The sequence below is a fragment of the Anabrus simplex genome, chromosome 2 (assembly GCF_040414725.1).
Source record: "Anabrus simplex isolate iqAnaSimp1 chromosome 2, ASM4041472v1, whole genome shotgun sequence".
Lineage (NCBI taxonomy): Eukaryota > Metazoa > Arthropoda > Insecta > Orthoptera > Tettigoniidae > Anabrus > Anabrus simplex.
In genome coordinates, this window is record NC_090266.1 from 683,440,793 (window position 1) to 683,463,628 (window position 22,836).

The 22,836-nt window shown below is 39.2% G+C and overlaps 1 protein-coding gene across 1 annotated transcript in view; it reads left to right on the plus strand.

Moving 5' to 3' along the window:
- Golgin245 (Golgin-245) overlaps window positions 1–22,836 on the plus strand; it is a 374,519-nt gene that overhangs the window by 318,698 nt on the left and 32,985 nt on the right. Inside the window, exons 13-14 of the mRNA XM_068226026.1 lie at window positions 7,969–8,093; window positions 8,285–8,429. Of these exons, the coding sequence (XP_068082127.1) occupies window positions 7,969–8,093; window positions 8,285–8,429 (270 nt within the window). The remainder of the gene's footprint in view (window positions 1–7,968; window positions 8,094–8,284; window positions 8,430–22,836) is intronic.

A 22,836-nucleotide genomic window follows, 5' to 3' on the forward strand; every position in this document is an offset into this window, starting at 1 on the left:
ACTGGCCCCGCGCTTCTGCTATGCTTAGGCAGGACCCTTAGGATTGGGAAGAGCATGCTGTTAGATATTTCCCGCCGTTTCTTCAGTAACGTTCACGATGTCGGAGCAACAGGTGCACCCCTCCATTGTGCAACATATAATTATAAAATTTCTTGCTCGTGAAGGAGTTACATCAGCGGAAATTTGCCAGAGATTGACTGCACAGTTTGGTGATCAAACATTGTCAAGGACGTGCATGTTTGCCTGGCATAAAAAGTTCACGGAACGACGAGAAAGTTTGGAAAATCAGCAACACGATCTCCGTCCTCTGACCAGCATTACAGACGAAAACATTTGTGTGGTTAAAAGCATTATTGACGACGATCGACGGGCGAGAATATCAGAAATTGCAGAACAAGTCAAAATCAGTTATGGGAGCTGTCCGCCTCCATGGCTAAATGGTTACCGTGCTGGCCTTTGGCCGCAAGGTTCCCAGGTTCGATTCCCGGTAGGGTCAAGAATTTTAACCATCATTGGTTAATTTCGCTGGCTCGAGGCCTGGGTGAATGTGTCGTCTTCATCATCATTTCATCTTCATCACGATGCGCAGGTCGCCTACAGACGTCAAATCAAAATACCTCCACCTGGCGAGCCAAACATGTCCTCGGACATCCTCGGACACTCCCGGCATGGTTCACAGGGGAGGTAACATCAGAACATAGGTGTGAGAGAAGTTGCAGAATGTTAAGTCTTTGAATACATGAATAGAAACTTGGATAGGAACATTCTTCAGGATAAACATGGCAATGAGTCATTATGAGAAGAGAGAGCAACAGGAGAGAAAAAAAAAAAAAAAAAAAAGACAAAGACAAACGTGGTGCCTAGTATCAAACATGGACAAAAGCCATTTTGTTAATTTTTCAGTAGAGCCACATTTTTTTTTCTTTTCTGTATGTTAACCTCCTGTTACGAGTGTGAAAATTTTTGTGTGCCATATTGCCAGCCCTATGAACAAGAAAACCGAGATTGATACTTAAGAATTTCATTCTATGGGAATCTAAAACACGTTCAAATATGACAATGTCCATTTTAGAAACTAAGATTGGCTTTTGTCCATTTTTTATACAAACATCCATGTAATTGTCCACTTTTGAAACAAACTATCCCAATATTTTGGGGGGAAAAAGTTGCAGGATGAAAGTAAACTTCTTTTTAAAAGAAATATAATGAAAATATGAAAGAAATAAGGTTATTCTTAAACTTTTGTTAACAATTTTAACATTCATTTCAGTTCTTGCTTCACTGTATTTCTGGGCAAATAACCTCTAGTTCATCACACGGGTCTTCACAAAACAATCACATTCATAGTTATTAACAGCTTGTTCATTTTCAGTACAATTGTTCTTATTAATGAATTTGACATATCACTTAAGAGATGCATTTAATTTCCACTCTTTTCCGAAGTGCTTACCTACTAATTTGTCAACATCTTTTAAGTTTCTGTGGGTTTACATTCACTCCAATGTCAATAGGTAAAGGATTCATTCATTTTAGACTTGCCTGTCCTCCCTTTGTGATCTTGCGCTCAATGCTTGTGTCCAAATAGTAGCCTACCTCACCTTTAACTATAACATTGCATCTTTTCGTGCACCTGATTACAATTCTTTTACATTGTGAAATCTTGAAATGAAGTTGACTAGCAAATTCCAGATAAATCTGTGTTTATTCTTTCCAATTCGGTGGTTCCCAGGTTTGTCCAATTACTTTCACTGTGCCGTACCTTTTGAACACCTCATGATATTCATCGGGACTTCTTATGGTCATTATCTTCTTGAGGTCTTTCTCAGTGAATCCAAACATTGTATCTGAGGGCAAATAAGTGTCCAGTAACTGGAAATACCAGTTCTAATTTTTCAACAGAGGATGATGCATACGTTGTAAGCCACTTTCCACACATCGCCAACGTATTAATGTTTTTATTTTGGCCGGTGCAGCCATCAGCAATCAACTTGACTGAAGTGAATCCTTGTAAATCCTTGGATTGTAACTCATTGAAAATCTCTGATGCTATTTCGTTCGATGATTTCTTTGCCTCATTCTCCAGCCACGTATAAACAGACACATTGTCAGGGAGCAGTTTGCTTTTAGGTGTGCCTTTATAACTGACAGATTGTAACAGTAGAGTTGTCTGGAATAATAAGCTGACTGATCATTTAATTTTGGCAAAACAAGGTTCTTTTGGCAATCATAGGACATAAAACAACAGTCCTCCTCTTTTTCCTTCAGATGTCAATAAAATTCTCTGCTTATTTTTTGTGGATGGTTCTCTTCAAAATTAAGGTTGATATTTCCTCTTCAATTTTTTTCAGACACAATACATTGCTCGAGTTCGAAGCATGTACTGCACTCATCTGTGCCTTGAGAAGAAAACACTAAATTGAACCTAGTATTAAAAATGTGCCTCAAGTAAGCTTCCTTCACTTGCAATTCCACTTCTCTACCTTTATTATACACTGACTGACAGAGCAAATGCAACACCAAGAAGGAGTGGTTCGAAAGGGATGAAAGTTGGGGAAAAAACAGAGACGGCACGGACGAATAATTGATGTTTATTTCAAACCGATATGCAGGTTACACAATGCGCACGGCATCGACTCGGTAGGATGTAGGACTACCGCGAGCGGCGATGCACGCAGAAACACGTCGAGGTACAGAGTCAATAAGAGTGCGGATGGTGTCCTGAGGGATGGTTCTCCATTCTCTGTCAACCATTGCCACAGTTGGTCGTCCGTATGACGCTGGGGCAGAGTTTGCAAACGGCGCCCAATGAGATCCCACACGTGTTCGATTGGTGAGAGATCCGGAGAGTACGCTGGCCACGGAAGCATCTGTACACCTCGTAGAGCCTGTTGGGAGATGCGAGCAGTGTGTGGGCGGGCATTATCCTGTTGAAACAGAGCATTGGGCAGCCCCTGAAGGTACGGGAGTGCCACCGGCCGCAGCACATGCTGCACGTAGCGGTGGGCATTTAACGTGCCTTGAATACGCACTAGAGGTGACGTGGAATCATACGCAATAGCGCCCCAAACCATGATGCCGCGTTGTCTAGCGGTAGGGCGCTCCACAGTTACTGCCGGATTTGACCTTTCTCCACGCCGACGCCACACTCGTCTGCGGTGACTATCACTGACAGAACAGAAGCGTGACTCATCGGAGAACACGACGTTCCGCCATTCCCTCATCCAAGTCGCTCTAGCCCGGCACCATGCCAGGCGTGCACGTCTATGCTGTGGAGTCAATGGTAGTCTTCTGAGCGGACGCCGGGAGTGCAGGCCTCCTTCAACCAATCGACGGGAAATTGTTCTGGTCGATATTGAAACAGCCAGGATGTCTTGCACATGCTGAAGAATGGCGGTTGACGTGGCGTGCGGGGCTGCCACCGCTTGGCGGCGGATACGCCGATCCTCGCGTGCTGACGTCACTCGGGCTGCGCCTGGACCCCTCGCACGTGCCACATGTCCCTGCGCCAACCATCTTCGCCACAGGCGCTGCACCGTGGACACATCCCTATGGGCATTGGCTGCGATTTGACGAAGCGACCAACCTGCCCTTCTCAGCCCGATCACCATACCCCTCGTAAAGTCGTCTGTCTGCTGGAAATGCCTCCGTTGACGGCGGCCTGGCATTCTTAGCTATACACGTGTCCTGTGGCACACGACAACACGTTCTGCAATGACTGTCGGCTGAGAAATCACGGTACGAAGTGGGCCATTCGCCAACGCCGTGTCCCATTTATCGTTTGCTACGTGCGCAGCACAGCGGCACATTTCACATCATGAGCATACCTCAGTGACGTCAGTCTACCCTGCAGTTGGCATAAAGTTCTGACCACTCCTTCTTGGTGTTGCATTTGCTCTGTCAGTCAGTGTACATACGCCACAGTTTGCTAATACATAGCTCAGATGGTAAACTTTTCTTGCAACTTTAATGGGATTCTACAGCCTGAAGGCTTTTAGTGAAGTTCAGTACAGCCTCTAATTTATTTTCCATGATTTTTTTTTTCTTGGTCCTCCCCTTGTTTTTACTAGTACTAAAGCACCATCCCACTTAAAGTTCTTGAATACTCCGATGACTGTTTAAAATTGATAAAAATATTTCTCGGCACACTGGCAAATTAACACCTGCTTGATTCATAACAGTATACTGAAATATTGTAACTGTAGGCTTAATTCCTCCCCCTTAGCTTCTGTGCCGTTTTGACTGACTTGTCTTGCAATATTTCAGGATGAAGGCATCTTGTTTGGCCTTCTCTGGAATTACATAATATGTAGCATGAAATTATTTTATGTCAGTCTCGGTTAACAGTCTGCAATTTAGTTTTGAACAGTGGTTGCATTTCAGATAAGTAGGAAGACCTCTTGCAGAATACCTGTAATAAAATACGAAAATAATGTGATATTAAGATCAACTTCATATCTGTAACAGTAGGTCTGCCGGGCTGAGTGGCTCAGACGGTTAAGGCGCTGGCCTTCTAACACCAACTTGGCAGGTTCGATCCTGGCTCAGTCCGGTGGTATTTGAAGGTGCTCAAATACGACAGCCCCGTGTCAGTAGATTTACTGGCACGTAAAAGAACTCCTGCGGGACTAAATTCTGGCTTCTCGGCGTCTCCGAAGACCTTAAAAAGTAGCTAGTGAGACGTAAAGCAAATAACATTATTACAGTAGGCCTAACCTAACATGTTGTAGAAGTTACGGATAAAAATTCCGGTATTGGCATTAACTGATTTCAAAACAATACATTCATGCTTAATGGGATTAAGTTGTCCAGATAATTATAATTTAGTTACTAAATAATTAAATATTGATTCTAATAAATGGTAACATGCAATGGCAACTTAACATAATGTACTTACAGCAATTATTTCTCTTTAGCTCGTTTCCACTGTTCAGGATTTGATTTTCGTTTCCTAGCACGTTCAGGTGGACACTGAAACATTGCTTCCCTATTAAATGAAAATATTTTCCCAAATACTTATAAGTAAAACACTGAAACAAACATAAACTTCCAAGCATGCACTGACAAGAAAATGTAAACAAATGGTCGCCATGACAGTTTGATGTCACCTGTAGCAGTCTGATTAACTGAAACGGTCATGTCTGTTTTTGATAGAAACTACATTTGGATGTGTCCGATTATGAAAGAAGCTGCATATTTCTATGTTAAAAATTAAGTACAAATGTTTGTTTATGAAGGACACAGGCCACTAATTCAGAGAGAGCATTAAAAATACTATAAAAATCGATCCTCAACTCAATTTCGATATAGATGACGCATGTCTATGTTTGATTAAAAACAGGAGAGGATTTCCACCAATCAATACTTATTTATTGTATATATTAAACTACAGGACCAGTTTCGACCTCATATTCAAGGTCATCTTCAGCTGAACCATATATACATATTAATATAATGAAGCTTTGATTAAGATTGTGGTGTTGAAGGAATGCCATATGATGATGATGTACATTTAGTTACATACAAATGGGGCACGTCTTAGCGTGAGCTGGCGTATATGTCATTCTGTGCAATATTGCAACTGTATGTCTAAAATGTTGAAGGTCTTAAAACTAGTGTATAAAACACGTCTTTTCCTAAACTAACTTATATATATGTACAAGATAAAAACAATACATAAAAACACTTCATGTACATGAACATTCGTTCTTGCTTTTTGGTCAATACATCGATTAACTTCCGTATTTAAGTCTTATTCACAGTTGTACACTTCAGCTGCTATTCATAGAGTTTGTAAAATTGCATGGATAAAAGTTTTGTCTTCCTGTGCGTATGTGAGATAAAACACTTTCAATTTAAAAAGGGTGCCAAATGTATGGATGAAATTCAAGTAAAATATGTTCAGCTCTGCTGTGTGTGTTGCCCTTTTATAAGAACCAGTTCATGTTTACTTATTGGCGTCCGTAAATTTGGGTGACATTGGTTTCAAAGTAGTGGCTCCCTTCCCATTTGTAGCTGTGCAATGATGTTATGTTTATCTGTGGAAGATAAGATTGAGTTATAAGTGATATTGTGCGGAGGAATGTCTTAATGTCTTATGTGATATTGTGCGGAGGAATGTCTTAATGTCTTAGACATTCCTCCGCACAATATCACTTACAACTCAATCTTATCTTCCACAGATAAACATAACATCATTGCACAGCTACAAATGGGAAAGGAGCCACTACTTTGAAACCAATGTCACCCAAATTTACGGACGCCAATAAGTAAACATGAACTGGTTCTTATAAAAGGGCAACACACACAGCAGAGCTGAACATATTTTACTTGAATTTCATCCATACATTTGGCACCCTTTTTAAATTGAAAGTGTTTTATCTCACATACGCACAGGAAGACAAAACTTTTATCCATGCAATTTTACAAACTCTATGAATAGCAGCTGAAGTGTACAACTGTGAATAAGACTTAAATACGGAAGTTAGTCGATGTATTGACCACCAAGCAAGAACGAATGTTCATGTACATGAAGTGTTTTTATGTATTGTTTTTATCTTGTACATATATATAAGTTAGTTTAGGAAAAGACGTGTTTTATACACTAGTTTTAAGACCTTCAACATTTTAGACATACAGTTGCAATATTGCACAGAATGACATATACGCCAGCTCACGCTAAGACGTGCCCCATTTGTATGTAACTAAATGTACATCATCATCATATGGCATTCCTTCAACACCACAATCTTAATCAAAGCTTCATTATATTAATATGTATATATGGTTCAGCTGAAGATGACCTTGAATATGAGGTCGAAACCGGTCCTGTAGTTTAATATATACAATAAATAAGTATTGATTGGTGGAAATCCTCTCCTATTTTTAATTGTGCAATTGTCAATATGGAAATGAAGATTATAGATTACGATGTCTATGTTTGATGTTAGGCCTAGAAGTGAGAACACCAAAGAATAAGGACAGTATCCATATCTTCATTCACTGTTGTCTTCATATATATGGCTCTTTCCTCTTCAGTCCCAGTTCTTCTTATCCCCTGACAGGCTTATTTTTGCCACCCAGCTTCATAAGACGATTAACATTGATATTCATTGTGGAGTCCATCTTGGCATATATTCAGTCTTAATGGGGAAAGTGTAATAGCATAAAATGTAAGCTGGTGGTAAACTTTCCAATGCTTTTCACTTACAAGGGGAGGGTTAGATCTTCAGTGCACCAATTTGTTTTAAACTTTGCACACATATGGAAGAATTGGGAATTCTTTGTGTATGAGAAGATTGCATTACTGCATTCATTACATGCAGCGTATGCCATTGTAATTCATGTTTTATATGTTTGAATGACAAAAGTCATAAAAAATATTATGTTAAGCACTTTCAGTGATTAATGTAAGCATAAGCATAGTCTTTTATCACTATTTGCATATAAGAGGTAAGTTTGAGTACTGAATATTATTAAAACAGCTGCAGAACAGGAAACCTGCATTATATCGAACGCGTTATCCATTATAAAACTAATATCAGATATGACAGAATATTAAGAAAAACATGTGACTTAACTTTTTTAAATCGGACTTAATTTTAAAAATTAATTGTTCTTCTCGTGAATCCTCTCTCAATTCTCTCTCAAAAGCTTGAGATGCAACATACTGTTCCACACTTGTGTAAAGTTTAAAACTAATCAGTGTCTTGAAGATTTGATTTCCCATTGTTAATTAGGGACTGGTTTAAGAGGAGCTCTTTTCTGAAGCTACCTGACAAGACTGGCATTTCAATCATTTCAATAATTTCATTCTTGCCCAGTAGATAGCTCAATAGACAACATTTCAATACCATTCTCTTATTATTCAGCCAACTTAGTAGAGTAGGAGATTTGGCTTCCTGTGTTGAGAATGGTTTCATTGTCATCTCTTTCTGATTTGGTATTTCTTGATACTTTTATCATTTTCAGGAACTAGAAAATACTAGTCAGCTTGCAGTAGCTGCTGTGGAGAGTGGAACTGGTAGTATTGAGCTCCTACATAAGCAAGTTGTGGCACTCACCCAGGAACTCAAAGAAGCCAAACGTAAACACAGGTTTGTTCTTCTATCTAATTGGTAGTGGTGATGAATTTTTCTATATTGATCTTGAAAATCAAATTAAAATGTGAGTAAGGAAAATCATAGTAATGTGTAATCCCTTCAGTTTCTACCTTTGTATTCTAGATGAACAGCTTTATTATGCAGTATTGTCACTAATATTTATACTTTTTTTTTTTCTTTTTCAGGTCTGAAGTAGCTGACTTGAACAACCTCCTGTTGTTACGACAGAAGAATTCTGATGGACGTGTGTGTACATTCCATGAAAATTGTGTTGAAATGGAATACATACGTAACATTATGTTTCAGTACATGATGGGGAAGGAGCAAATGGTATAGTACACTCTTTAAAATGTTGTTTTCCACCAAATATCACCCCTTACAATGACTTAGTCGAACCTCAATATCTCGCATCACCTCGGAAGCTAAATTTTATTGCTTGTAAAAATTTTGAGGGAGATATTGAGAATTCCTTTTTTGGGCCTGTATAGCAAATAATCTAATCATATGTATCTGTAGGCTGATACTCTATCCAGTATTCTTTAACCACCTGAAAACACTCAGAGAATTTCATCACTTTAATAGCACTTATCACAGCAACTTGTTGCAGACAGAATACATTCAGTATTGAAGCATGAAATATACCTCTGTTAACACTGTGGGGAAAAAAAAAATATCTGTTAGTTTCTTCTGTTTTACTCTGAAGCTTATTTTCTTCCACATAGGCAGCAGCATGCGCCTTATTTCGGGCACAATCAGATCCACACCAATCTATTGGCAGCGTTGACAGTATCTCTGACCATACATGCTCAACCACGATAATGTCAGAGTCCACACTTACATAAACCTTGAAATCAGCTTGCAGTTAAAAAGCTGCTGATACTCCCCGTTGTTCAAAAGCAGGTGTGACTTCCTCTTCTTTGTGTTCTGCAGCTCCTGAGTCACCTTTTGAAAATCCTGCTTTGCAGAAGCAGTTTACAGTTGTTTCCTGCTTCACATCAGCCCACTATTTGCTCAGCATCCAGAATTGTCCAGCATCCAGTATCCAGAATTGTCTGATGTTGCCATTCACTTCTCCTGAAGCTCTCAAAATACAACATTGTCAAAATAATATGGTATCAGGGCATGCAGGTATACAAAGAAATGAAAAGGCAGATAAACTGGCCAGGAAAGGGGCAGAAACACATTTTGTTTCTTTCGAGATGAAATGGGTAAGTTCCAGAAATTCATGAACCAGAACAGAGTTCTGGACCATTTCGAGCCCTGACTCTGGACAAATGCTGGAATGATATCTTTTTGAGGCCAAAGCTGCTTCTCACCCTGATTTTTTAAATATTGTTTTGCATCACACTACATTAACATCTAAAGATTTTTGGCAACGATGGAGATAGAGAGGGCCGGAACTATGAAGGCAGCATCTATAAATGTAATTGAGGTAAAGCTTTGAGTGAAATTGGGAACCACAAAAAAACATTTTTAGGGCTGCTGACATATGGATTTGAACCTGCCATCCCCCGAATGCAAGTTGATAGTGACAAGGCCCAGACCACATGATCACTTGCTCGATCTCCAACTATTTACATACACACACACACACACACAGTCAACACAGTATTAGGCAGAATTTGCAAATCCTCCCCTGACTCAAGGAATCTCACATATTGAAGTCTTCCCTTAACATGAGTGTGAATATCATCCTAACTTGAGTTCTATAGAATATCAGTTAATTTAATATGCCATATTGACTATTATAACAAAGTGCATTATCAGTAGACCAGAAAGCGATTGTTTTTAAAATAAAATTACTATGTGAACATGACACGACGTACTATTTGTTTACCTTACTCCAGCTGAAGTACCTGCGGGAACTCCTCATGCTCTTCATTTTCATCAGACATGTCACCACAAAAATCCTTGTCACTTGACTCATTGCTGTCGTTGTCACTTTCACTTTTAACCTATAGATATATGACAATTGGTTCCATGACTACGTCCAGCATGCCATCCCTCTTGTAATCTTCCCCTTGAAGCTCCTCATCAAGCGATACACAAACCACCCAGTCCTCCTTTGTCACTTTATCTAGTTCCTCTTCCATTAAAGTTAGGGCATCAGACAGGTTGAATGTTTTCTCTTTCCCAGAGCATTTTTAATGTTACCCCAACCGGGCGAGTTGGCCGTGCGGTTAGGAGCACTCAGCTGTGTGCTTGCATCCGGGAGATAGTGGGTTTGAATCCCACTGTTGGCAGCCCTGAAGATGGCTTTCCGTGGTTTCCCATTTTCACACCAAGCAAATGCTGGGGCTGAACCTTAATTAAGGCCACGGCCGCTTCCTTCCAACTCCTAGGCTTTTCCTATCCCATCGTCGCTATAAGACCTATCTGTGTTGGTGCGACATTAAGCCACTAGAAAAAAAAAAATTACCCCAAATCAACTCTATGGGGTTGTGCTGGTAATGGTAAGGTGGTAGGCGTGTCAATTTCATATACCTTCCTCATACGCTGGACTCCCTTCACAAGATCCATTACTGTAGTTTAATTTTCATATGACATATTAGGAATATTTCTAGACTATAACTAGAGCCCTGCATGGATACGGCTATTCACAGTATCTGCGAAGTTAGTGTCTTGGCGGATGCAAACCATATGGCAGTGCGGATAATTTTGCTGATCATTTCTAAATAATGTTCATTAATCTTCACTCAGGTATACTCTTATTTTTGCTTGCGGTTAGGTGATCTTTGACAGTGGTATGGGAGAATGGTGGTATATATAAAGAGCCTTGAGACCATAAAGCCATAAATGTAACCTAAGCCCAACTGGCTCCTGCCCACAGTTAATGGAAGGAAGGAACAAAGGTCAATACTTTGGTAGTTGTCGCAAGAGAAAATCCCTCATGAACCTGTGACTGTAGGGTTTCTGATGACAGGTATCGGGCCTATTGTATTATGTTAACAGATCCAACCATTTCAATACCTTGGGTGTAATATACTGTAGTTAAATATTTACAATATCCGCGGATAACAGTTCGCGGATGGGGATGAAGGAAGTGCGGATGTGGATAATATTTTGCATATCCACACAGGGCTCTACCTATAACTACAATACCAGTCTAGAAAGCCGAGAATAACGGCTGAGAGGATTCGTCGTGCTGACCACACACCACCTCATAATCTGCAGGCCCTCAGACAGAGCAGCGGTCGCGTGGTAGGCCATGGCCCTTCGGGGCTGTTGCACTATGGGGTTTATAACTACAGTATAATATCACCCTTTTTTGTTTTTGTTGTGGGAATGCTTTCTAGCTTGGTTAAAGTGATAGCTGGCCTTGTCCATGACAATCACTGCATCTTTGATGTCCCTTTCAGGCATATCCACAAACTTCAAAAACCATTCTTTGAAAACTATAGTATTCATATCTATGTGATAATCATCACTGGTTGATTTTGTCTTTAACTTGAAAACTGATTTACATTCTTGGAGAAAACCAGTGGGATTGAAACATACATGGCAAAAAATAATCTCCTCACCTTTCTTACTGGGACTTCTAATCCCCTCTATCCCCAGTAACTTGCCAAATTTTTGTTGGTGCATAATTCTGGTTGATATATATTTCATCGAAATAAAATATGTATGGCACAGTTTCATTACTTAAGTGATACATTTTTCTCAAATGTTAATCTAGCTGAAACTGCCACCTCTTTCCATTAGCTTTTTTTTTTTTTTAAACAATTTGCTTAACTTTGTACCAACACAGATAGATCTTATAGTGACAATGGAATATTAAAGGCCTAGGAGTAGGAACGAAGTGGCTGTGGCCTTAATTAAGGTACAGCCCCAGCATTTGCCGGGTTTGAAGATAGGAAACTATGGAAAACGATCTTTAGGGCTGCCAACAGTGGGGATCAAACCCACTCTCTCCCGGATGCAAGCTCGCAACTATGTGCCCCTAACCACATGGCCAACTTACCCGATAGAAATCTTCTTCTGTCATTGACATATTTCACAATGGAATCCGTCAGCTGTACTCTGCTTATCCTCGAGCAACGCAGCCGGCTGGAATATGCTTGGATAGCAGTCACAGATTGCTTGATGTACCTTCGGTTCCCTGCCTTGTCAGACAACCAAGTAACGTACCTCCGTGGATAATACGACGACCTGAAATAATTCTGAATCTGCACACTGGCCTGGAGGAAAACACAGACCCTTCAATTTATCGGAGGCTCTTCCTGTCTGTTGTTGGCCGGTATCCAGGTTCAGTCGTTATTTACACGGATGGTTCGAGGGCAGAAACGAAAGTGGGCTGTGTGTTCGTTGTTGACAATGATAGGTTTCTTTTTGCTCTCCCAGAAACCTGTAGTGTGTACACAGCAGAGTTCTATGCTATCCATGAAGCCCTGCGGTATGCACTGTCCGATGAGCACCGACACTTTCTGCTGTGTACTGATTCTTTGAGCTCTCTACAGTCTATCGGTACCTGTTTTCCTCGGCACCCTCTGGTGCAGCGAATCCAGGACCTGGTGGCCGGGTGTTCGGATGCCGGGACCAGAATCACGTTTATGTGGCTTCCAAGTCACATGGGTGTAGAGTAGAATGAGTTACCAGACAAGGCTACTAGGAAGGCAGTTACATTGCCCCCGTTGCCTTACTAGGTTCCAGCAAGTGATATTTGCTCTCAGCTGAGACATTTGGTTATGTCCTATTGGGAGATGGAGTGGCAGGCCACTCCACTTTTAAATAAGCTGAGAGCGATAAAAGGTACAACAAAGGTATGGAGGACTTCCTTTCGGGCTTCTCAGGGGGATATCTATTAACTTGACCATGATGGTCACTAATGGTCCGTATTTACTTAATTATAACAGTTAATTGTGTCCAAGTTCTGCCTAGTCAGTACAGTTCAGAATGTATTATTATTTAAAATATAATTGACTTATGTACACACACACACTTATATACAAACACAAGTACATGGTTTTGAGAAAATATGAGGATCTTTCATTTTATGTCTCAAATCTATGAAATATCTGTATATGATACATTCACGAGCTGTATTTTAATATTTGAATTTTTAACATTGTTGTATTGTCATTTTGTCCGCAAACTGTTGGCACATAGTTCCTTTTAAATAAGGTCGTTGATACGCAGACATTTGATAGAATTGAGATATAATATGAAAGGATTTTTCAACATTGTTGTATTGTCATTTTGTCTGCAATTTGTCAGCACATAGTTCATTATAAATAAGGTCTTCGATATATGTTATTTTAATAACAAGCTGTAGAAGAGAATTTGTTTTCTCGAAACATGTACTGTTTGTATATAAGTAAATGATAGTTTAAATAATAATACATTCTGAATTGTATTGACTAGGCGGAATCTGGACACAATTAACTGTTCTCGGAGGGAGGCAGTGGTATTATGTCATCTTCGGATCGGTCACGGTATAGTAATGCACTCCTATTTACTGAAAGGAGAACTCCCTTCGGTGTGTATTTGTGGTGTTAATCTTACCGTGGTACACATCCTTACCGAGTGCGTGGACCTGGTCGTTCTGTGCCATAGTCTAAAACTCCCGAGTACCATCTCCCTCATACTGCTAGATGACAAGCGGTCAGCAGACCTCGTCATCTGTTTTATGAACGATAGTGGTTTGTTTTATCGTATATAAATGTAGTGTTTTGTATTAGTCTTTGTAGTATTGTTCACCACGTTTTATTAATTTGATTCTGTTTTAGTTTGTGTTTGTCTATTTTAATGTGTTTTATTTTTAATAGCCAGTTGCATAATATATTGCTGAATTTTAAGACAATGTCTTATTTTACCATAACCTATCATCCTTCATTTTACTGAAAATAAGGCATTGCGAATTATATCCACTGATTATTTTAAATTCACGATCATTATTCATCTTCATTTGTTTTAAAATCTAGTCAGTGGATACATTTTAAAATTTTAATCATATCATGTCATCCATCTCTTACCATTAGGAGCCGATGACCTTAGATGTTAGGCCCCTTTAAACAACAAGCATCATCATCATCATCATCATCATCATCAATATCATCATCATCAGTCATTGCTCTTTTATATACTTGATACCCATAGTATTTGAGTATTCTCCACAAGGTATCATTCTCCATTTAAAATTTGATATCTTTGTGTAAATCAGTCGGTAACTTGTTCCTTGTCGTCGTTCTCCCTTTACATAATACCCAAGAACAGTTGTTCTTATAACATTCTTATCAAAGCCGACAATTGGATTTATTACAGTGCTGCTTGTGATTCACCTTCGCGATGATTCAAAAAAACATGGTGCCCCATGACTGAAGACCATCTTCCTTAACAGTTCTCTGAACAGTTTGCATGGTAACGTTACAAGCTTCCAACACTCTCTGTTGTACTTAACAAATGACCTTAACACGTTGACTACCAGCTCTTCAGCGGGTGATTTAAACCTCCAGCCCAGTCTTTTTAAATCTCCTCATCTTTATAGTGCACTATTTTACATTAAATGTTACTGTACGAAAACTGGTCGCTGAGCCTTTCGAGAATCGGCCCAGTTTTGTATTAGCCTATCAGGATTTCCCCTCATAATGACTGCTGTCACTGAAGTTCAAGAATGACAATATGTTTTCGAACCGGGTTCGTGCCATGGTTTTGAAAAAAACGGCGAGCCAAAAATAGTGTCCTCTGTCCAGTACATTTTCAGATATGGTTTTTTAATTATTCCGGTTACAAATATAGTCCTAAAAATGTTCTCATCTCATTTACGTCGACCAGTTTCCACGTTTGAAAAATAGAATAGGCTTATTTAGTGAATGGACGTGGTACTGCACTAATAACTTGTTCCGTGTAAGCGTTTATCTGATGGCATACATATTCAAGGAAATTGTCATTTACAAATAAATTGATGAAAAACATAATATTGTTGCTATTTTCGATCTCAACATTTAATCCTACCCGGCCAGTGAACTTGATTCCAGCCGGGCAGTAAGACGGATGTGTATCGGTTATTTGAATGTGCTGAATTTCACTTTGCCCAGAGCCTGGTATATCATCATCGGAATTCCTTTTGCTATCACTGAAATCAGGGATGAGTTCATCACCAGAATCATCGTTCAGTAGGATGTCTTCAATTTTTTTCTTTACGTTACACCGACACAGATAGCTCTTATGGTGATGATGGGATAGGAAAGGTCTAGGAGTGGAAGGAAGCGGCCATGGCCTTAATTAAGGTACAGCCCCAGCATTTTGCCTGGTGTGAAAGTGGGAAACCACGGAAAACCATCGTCAGGGCTGCCGACAGTGGGGTTCGAACTCACTATCTCCCAGTTGCAAGCTCACAGCTGTGTGCCCCTAACCGCACAGCCATCTCGCCTAATATCTTCAATTTCCTCACTTTGTATACTGTGTTAGTAACTCGTCATGTCATTGTGACACAATAACTCACTTCACTACACACCATCACAAGAATACCACGACTGGCTTAGGTCCGTGTTTACTCAAAGGAAAAAAAGAAAGAAGCATTGGAATGTAGAATCTGTTCAGGTAGTCAGAGTGAGGGACTGTTCATTTATATGCCATCTATGGTTTTAAACACAAACTACGACTTTGTATGTATTTAGTGCTAAATCCAAAACAACGTTTACCTCGCACGACCTTAAACGCCTTAACTTGGATACGGTCTCGCACATAGGCTGCTCTTAAACGTCTTAAGGTGTCTACGGGAGTGAATGTATTAAGTAGGAAAGGAATTACTGTCGATGGATCCTGCTTTGTATAATGCACACCTGTCAGGTTGCATGACTGATTTTCACAGTTTTAAAATATTTTCAGGCTATTTTACTCCTTAATGGTTTGACTAACACCATTTCCCTGTCAAATCATCATAGCAGTATTGGGACCTATGATCGCTTATGACCGTTTCATCTACTTGCTTCAAGATTGCTTCGTCCTTCTGCTTTTCTTTTCAGTAAAGCCAAGGGAAGGCTGTCTAAGATGTACTGTTTTTATTTTGAAGTAAACTTCCAGTTCATCTTCTTGGTGTGTCTGATCAGGAATGTAGTCCATTGAATGGAAATCCACAGCCTGTTTCCAGTTGTTTGACCGGGTCAGGAATGGAATGAATGAAACTCCCAATCTAGCAGCGAGGATAGGAATTGTGCCGGCTGCCGAAGCTTGTTGCACTCCTCTGGGGCAAAGATTAATGACTGACAAATGAAATAAAATGATATGGAAGAGTGTTGCTGGAATGAAAGATGACAGGGAAAACCAGAGTACCCGGAGAAAAATCTGTCGCGCCTCCTGTTTGTCCAGCACAAATCTCACATGAAGTGACTAGGATTTGAACCATGGAACCCAGAGGAGGGAGGCTGCTGCCTGAGCCACAGAGGCTCTCAATGTAGTCCAATATTAAACCATATTTGGCTTTATGTATGCTTCTTAGTTACCTTTGCTGATTTCTTGATGCCATTGTGTTGTTTAAATATGAAGGGGAGAGTGTTGGGATAAATACAAACACCAATTCCCTGAGCGATTAAAATCCCAGATCCAGCCGGGAATCGAACCCGGGACCCTCCGAACCAGAGGCCTCAATGCTGACCATTCAGCCAAGGAATTGGACCTCCATAGCCTATGTTTGTAATAAAAATTGTGTTTTAGCAGTCCGAAAGGCCTCCATGGCCTGTATAGACATGGTTTGGACTCGTTACACGATATACAACTTGCCGATTTGTCGATTACATTGTCAAGGTGACTGATACGAAGTAGCCAGTCTCCTCTTGTGGTTAAATATCAGCTTCATTGAACCACATAAACCACAATAATTGGCTTCATGTATGCTTTTTAGTTACCTCTGCTGATTTCTTGATGCCATTAGGTACATGAATTCATTCCATCATTCATTCAGCCCATCGCACAGTTCAACAGAAAATTACATCTTATTAGCGCCACACTTACGCACTTTATTAGACACTTTGTTAATTTAGCTAATAATACCTGATAGTGCCTGAAGATAAATTCTCAGGACCAGTGAACGTTAAGTTATGCCGTTATTAATTGTTTAAATGTGACAATAGATGACTATTAATGAACAGGCTTTTCACAATAATAATAATAATAATAATAATAATAATAATAATAATAAACATATCTTTACTGTGCATATTACTGAGTGTAATCTCAGACGTAAATTGTGCTGTCAAGACACCATAAGGCGATGCATTTTCTGTCCACAGAAAAGAAGATGAGTTGAGAATCATTATGCTTCGTAGAGAATAACTACTCAATGCAATTGCATTCAAGACGAGCTAAAATTCAAGTACGAAAGTTGGACAAAGACTTCAGCCTATCGCACAGTTTGACAGACAAATACTTTTTATTAGCGCCACACATAGACACCTTATTAAACACTGTATGTCAAATTAGTTGACAGTGCCTGAAGATAAATTCTCAGGATCAGTGAACGTTAAGTTATGCTGTTATTAATTATTTAAATGTGATCCACCTAAAAGTGTTACCACAGATAGCACAAACCAAAGTAAACTCACGCCACCGCACAAATTGATTCATAGAGGTGAAAAAATCCCATAAACTGGTTCACACAGGAGGGAAACCCCACAGTTGCATTAAATGCGGTCAGACATTCAGTGCTATTTCATAACCGATCCACACAAGAGAGAAAGTCTACAGCTGCAACAAATACGGACGGGCATTCACTGCTAAAGCGAGAGGACTTTCGCAGGGTGACGAACGTTCTACGACACATAAAACACAATTAATCTGGCAGACCCTGACCTGCCACAACTGCGAGGAAACTTCCTGCAACCAAACAACCAGAACATGGAAAATAAGCAGTGCCCAAAATGTCCCATAACCCTTACAAGGGACGAAAACACCGTCAGCTGTGATGGTGACACAATAACAGAGTACAACGCTCTAAAATCAAAGAAAGGATCCCTGCTATGGGTGTGTGAAACATGCAGAAACCGCCTAAAAACATACGGACTGAACTTTGGAACCTCAGAAGATCATGAGACAAGACAACTCGCGCTTGAAAATAAACAAACATGCGATGAAATCAAGGAAAAGCTTAATGAAGTAAGCGAAGATCTAATGAAGAAAATGACACTCATCCTGGAGATGCAACTTCAGCAAGCAGACATATTGTCAAAAGGCCTGGAAAAATCTGCAACCAGAAGAACTACGAATAACACCAAAACAACGGGAGACACCGCAACCACAACGACTGAGGCTACCAACTAGAATGCAGACAATGAAGTAGTCCAAGAAAAACACCAAAGACCTCATAAAGGAAGAATCACTGCCAAGAAAGGATTGGCCCCAAAACCACCACAAGTGGAGTCAAATAGCCACGAACAGAACAGTAGAGTAATTGAATACAAAGAAACGTCATCTGATAACACCGAAGAGGGCACTTGAACGGAGGCTGTGAGGTGAAACCGGCACCGTAGACAGGTAGTCATAGGTTCGAGAAAGGCTGATGAAACTAGCAACCTAAGAGCGGCTAATAGAACAGCCTGGTCGTATATAGGCAAACTTCATCAGAACACGGAGAGAGAGAGGATATGATTAAATTCCTTCGAGATAACAATATATCTGATGACATTATTTGTGACCAATTAGACACAAAAGGTATAAAGAAGGCGTTCCGAATTGGTATTGGTTTCGACCACCTAGAAAAAGAAAATAACCCAGAATTCTGGCCAGGGGGGATTTTGGTCAGGAGGTATAATTTTCAACCCCATAACGGCTCGGGTACAATGCTCTCAACCAAATCCTGATAAGTACGACAACGTTTTGCCTACATCAAAGATTAAGCTACTGTTATGGAATATTGAAGGACTGCTGAGCATGACAAACACACTAGAAGAGATGATACAGGAATTTGATGTAATAATCCTAGTGGAAATATTTTTAACGCATGCGTGGCAAACCAGTAGACATTATTCAACATTCGTCATGGCAGAAAAATCTCCAGTAGGGAGACCCAAAGGAGGCATTGCATGTCTGTTCACTGATCAATTCTCACAATTTAGTATACAATACAGATCTACGAACGTTTTAGTAGTTCAAACCAGCCGTGTGTTTGTGTATGCATATATTTCCAGCCAGATTTCTCATCAACTGAGATTATTGAGGAAGTTAGTAAAGCTTTAACTGTGACTACTAGGGATGATGCCATTATCCTTGCCGGAGACCTAAATTGTCGCATTGATGCAGAACATTGAAAATCAACAGAAGTTTTGGACTTCTTAGAAGAGGAAAGTCTTTGGTTGGTGAATGCCTCTAACATGAATACCTATATGTCTCATAATGGTGCTAGCACAATAGATCTGGTGTTTATAAACTCCAAGTTTGTGCCGATCAAGCAGGAGGTTATTTTCGAGGCGCAACGGAAACACCTACCAGTTGCAACTTCCTTACAGCTGGAGAATAGGCCTAGTACGCTTGATACAGTTAAAGAACATACAAAAAGAAGTAGAAAAAGTAATCCGTCTCTTATCTGTGGTGAAGATAATCAAACGATTCTTAACCTATTACGAGAGGGTAATCTTAATGAGGCTGCATTATATCTAGAAGTGCTGCTCCAGAATGCTACTCTACCATCAATACCTGTGGTCAGGAAATCTCAACCCTGGTTCACTAAGGAATGCTATAAATGTCGTAGAGATGTACTGGAAGCATTACATACAGCCAGAAGAGAGAAAACAAAAGAATTTTTTGAAATATATGCCAGTAAAAGGAGAGCATACAAACTACTACTAAAAGAAGCCAAAAATCATTATAGAGAGGAAGAAGAAAAGAAGCTTATAGAATGTGCCAGTCTAGATCCTTACCTTGCCCTGAAGCCTAGACAACCAAAGTTCTCCAGGAACTTACCAATGGAAGTTTGGGAAAAGCACTTGAGTGCAGTGCTTCAAGAGAGAGACACACGACCTACTAATTATTTCGTGCCAGTTTTTCAAATAATCCCCGAAATTGACGAATTTTCAATTAATGAGGTTGTATCAACTATTACAGCATCTAAAGATAACAAGGCATGTGGCCCAGATCATATTTTCAATGAACATCTTAAAGCTGCTCTCCCAAAATTGGGTGAATCCATCACTCACCTAATGAATGAATGAATGAATGAATGCTTGCGGCAAGGTAGGATACCAGACAACTGGAGAAAATCTACTATTAAAATGCTATATAAAGGCAAAGGTGACACCGCAGATCCCGACTCATATAGAGGAATAGCACTAGAATGTACTCTACTAAAGATTTCAACTTCACTAGTAGGTAAACGTCTTACTAAACTGGTGGAAAATAACCTACCGGAATCGCAATTTGGATTTAGAAAAGGAAAAGGAAAATCAACGACTTTAGCTATCCGCTGTCTCCAGACTGACATAGAAAAAGCCTTAAAGAAACCAGGGGGTAAATTGCATGCCATCTTTATAGATTATTCGAAAGCTTTTGACACCATAAGCAGAACCATACTGTTAGAAAAATTGGAGAGTATTATTGGTAGTACGAACTACCTTATACCGCTGATTAGGAACCTACTGCTCAACAATTCAATAGAAGTAGATGATGGTATTACCAAATCCATAATTTTGGAACAAACAACCGGGGTATTACAGGGAGACCCATTAAGTCCACTACTATTCATCATTGCGACAGCAGACATAGTGGATTTGGTAAACCAGGAAAGCATCAAACTATTAATGTACGCTGATGATATGGTCTTAACATCAATGTCAGAGAAGGAACTCCAGGAATCAGTCAACCAAGTAGTATGTTGGATAAATAAAAATGAGCTCAAACTGAATGTAGAAAAAACAGTGTCTATCACGTTTAGAAGAGGGGGGCCTCATGGAACCTTCTTTTATGAAGACCAAGAACTTAAGTCCGTAAAGCATTTTAAATACTTGGGTGTAATTTTTCAAACCCAAGGTAATGTTTTCACCCTCCATCTCATGGACCGTCTAAATGCATCTATGAAAGCAATATCTGACATTAAGCATCTGAGAAACTTGCCTTTAGAAACAGCCATAAAACTCTTTCATCTAAAAATCAGCCCTATAGCAACATATGGCTTGGAAAACATTTGGGAACATTTGAGTATGAAACAGTTAGATAAAATCGAGAAGTTGAAAGCAAACTACTTGAAACAGGCTCTGTGCCTCTCCAAATATTCTCCTTCCCGACTCGTGTATGAGCTATGCAGAGAGGGATTTTATGTAGAAGAGCTAAGGCTACAGTTGTTACTTCCAGCAACAACACCCTATATACATCTGCTTCGAGACCTACTATCGAAGAAGGCTGCCATCTGGGAAGATTTCTACTCTACCGATGCCATGCTTAACCGCGAGTGGGTTCAAGGTGGATATGAACTGCGACACTTGCTGACAAGGTTCTCCGTTCATGGGTTCCATTATAAAGTATGTAATATAAAGCATTATCATGAACCAGGTTTGAACTGTGTATGTTCAAGATGTGGTGCACACTGTACTAGGTACCATGTTTTAAGTTGTAAACAGCTTTCGGAATCACTGGTGAAATTTTGTAATGAAGATTAATATTTTGTATATCAATTCTTTGCACATTGTGCGCATTAAATAAATTATTATGAATTCATTCTGAACACTGACTTGGTGAAAGATGAAGATGATGATATAATAATAATAATAATAATAATAATAATAATAATAATAATAATAATAATAATAATAATAATAATAGTTTATTAATGGTAATACTTTTTTACACACAATAGAGAAAAATAAACAAAACACACTAAAAAGAAAGGTCATTGGAGTATAAGAAGAAAAAGATGTACAAATATATACACAGGTTATAGTGCAAATAAGCACAGGAAAGTAATAGTCACTTCTGGAGATTGTGTAAGTGATTTCTAAATTTTGACAGTGAGCAGTTAAATATATCAATATCCATTTTGTTTATAAATCTTGACATTCGTTCAATTGGCCCATTGAATGCATAATTAGTTCTATGCCAATTTGTAGACAGTGTATTCTTAAACCTAGTGCGTCTGTCTGGTATACATAAGTTAATTTTTTCAAGGAGTTGTGGGCTATTCACCAAGGAGTGAAGCAGTTTAAAAATGAAAAGTGTATCCAGGAATTCTAGGCGTTGTGACCGACTATGCAGATTTAAAGACTGTTATAGGTAGGGCTGTATAATCAACATTTTCATATGGGAATCCTGCTCTAAATGAATATAAACAAAGAAATTTATGTTTTACTGAATCTAATTTATGAATAGAGGTCTGATGAGAAGGGTTCCATGTACAGTATTCTAGTATAGGGCGTACCAGGAATACATACAGCAATCGATAGGTAGCTAAGTTTGAAAATTCCCTGGAATATCTAATAATGCAACCCAGTCATTGTAATGATTTCTTACAAATATTTCCAATATGTTCATTAAATGATAGGTTATAACTGAATAAAACACCAAGGTCGCGAACTTGAGAAACAGGAGATAGAGTGTTGTTATTACTAAATTTGTATTGAGATGATATTTTCTTCTTGTTTTAAAAAAAGATATTTTACATTTTTCATTCTTAAGTTTCAACCCATTTTGAATAAAGTACTTTTCCAGATTATGTAAATCTTCTTGAAGTTTTAAACAATCAAGTGGATAATCAGTTTGCATAAAAAAATTTGCATCGTCAGCAAACAAAAGCAATTCAGAATTCTTAAGTATATTTTTA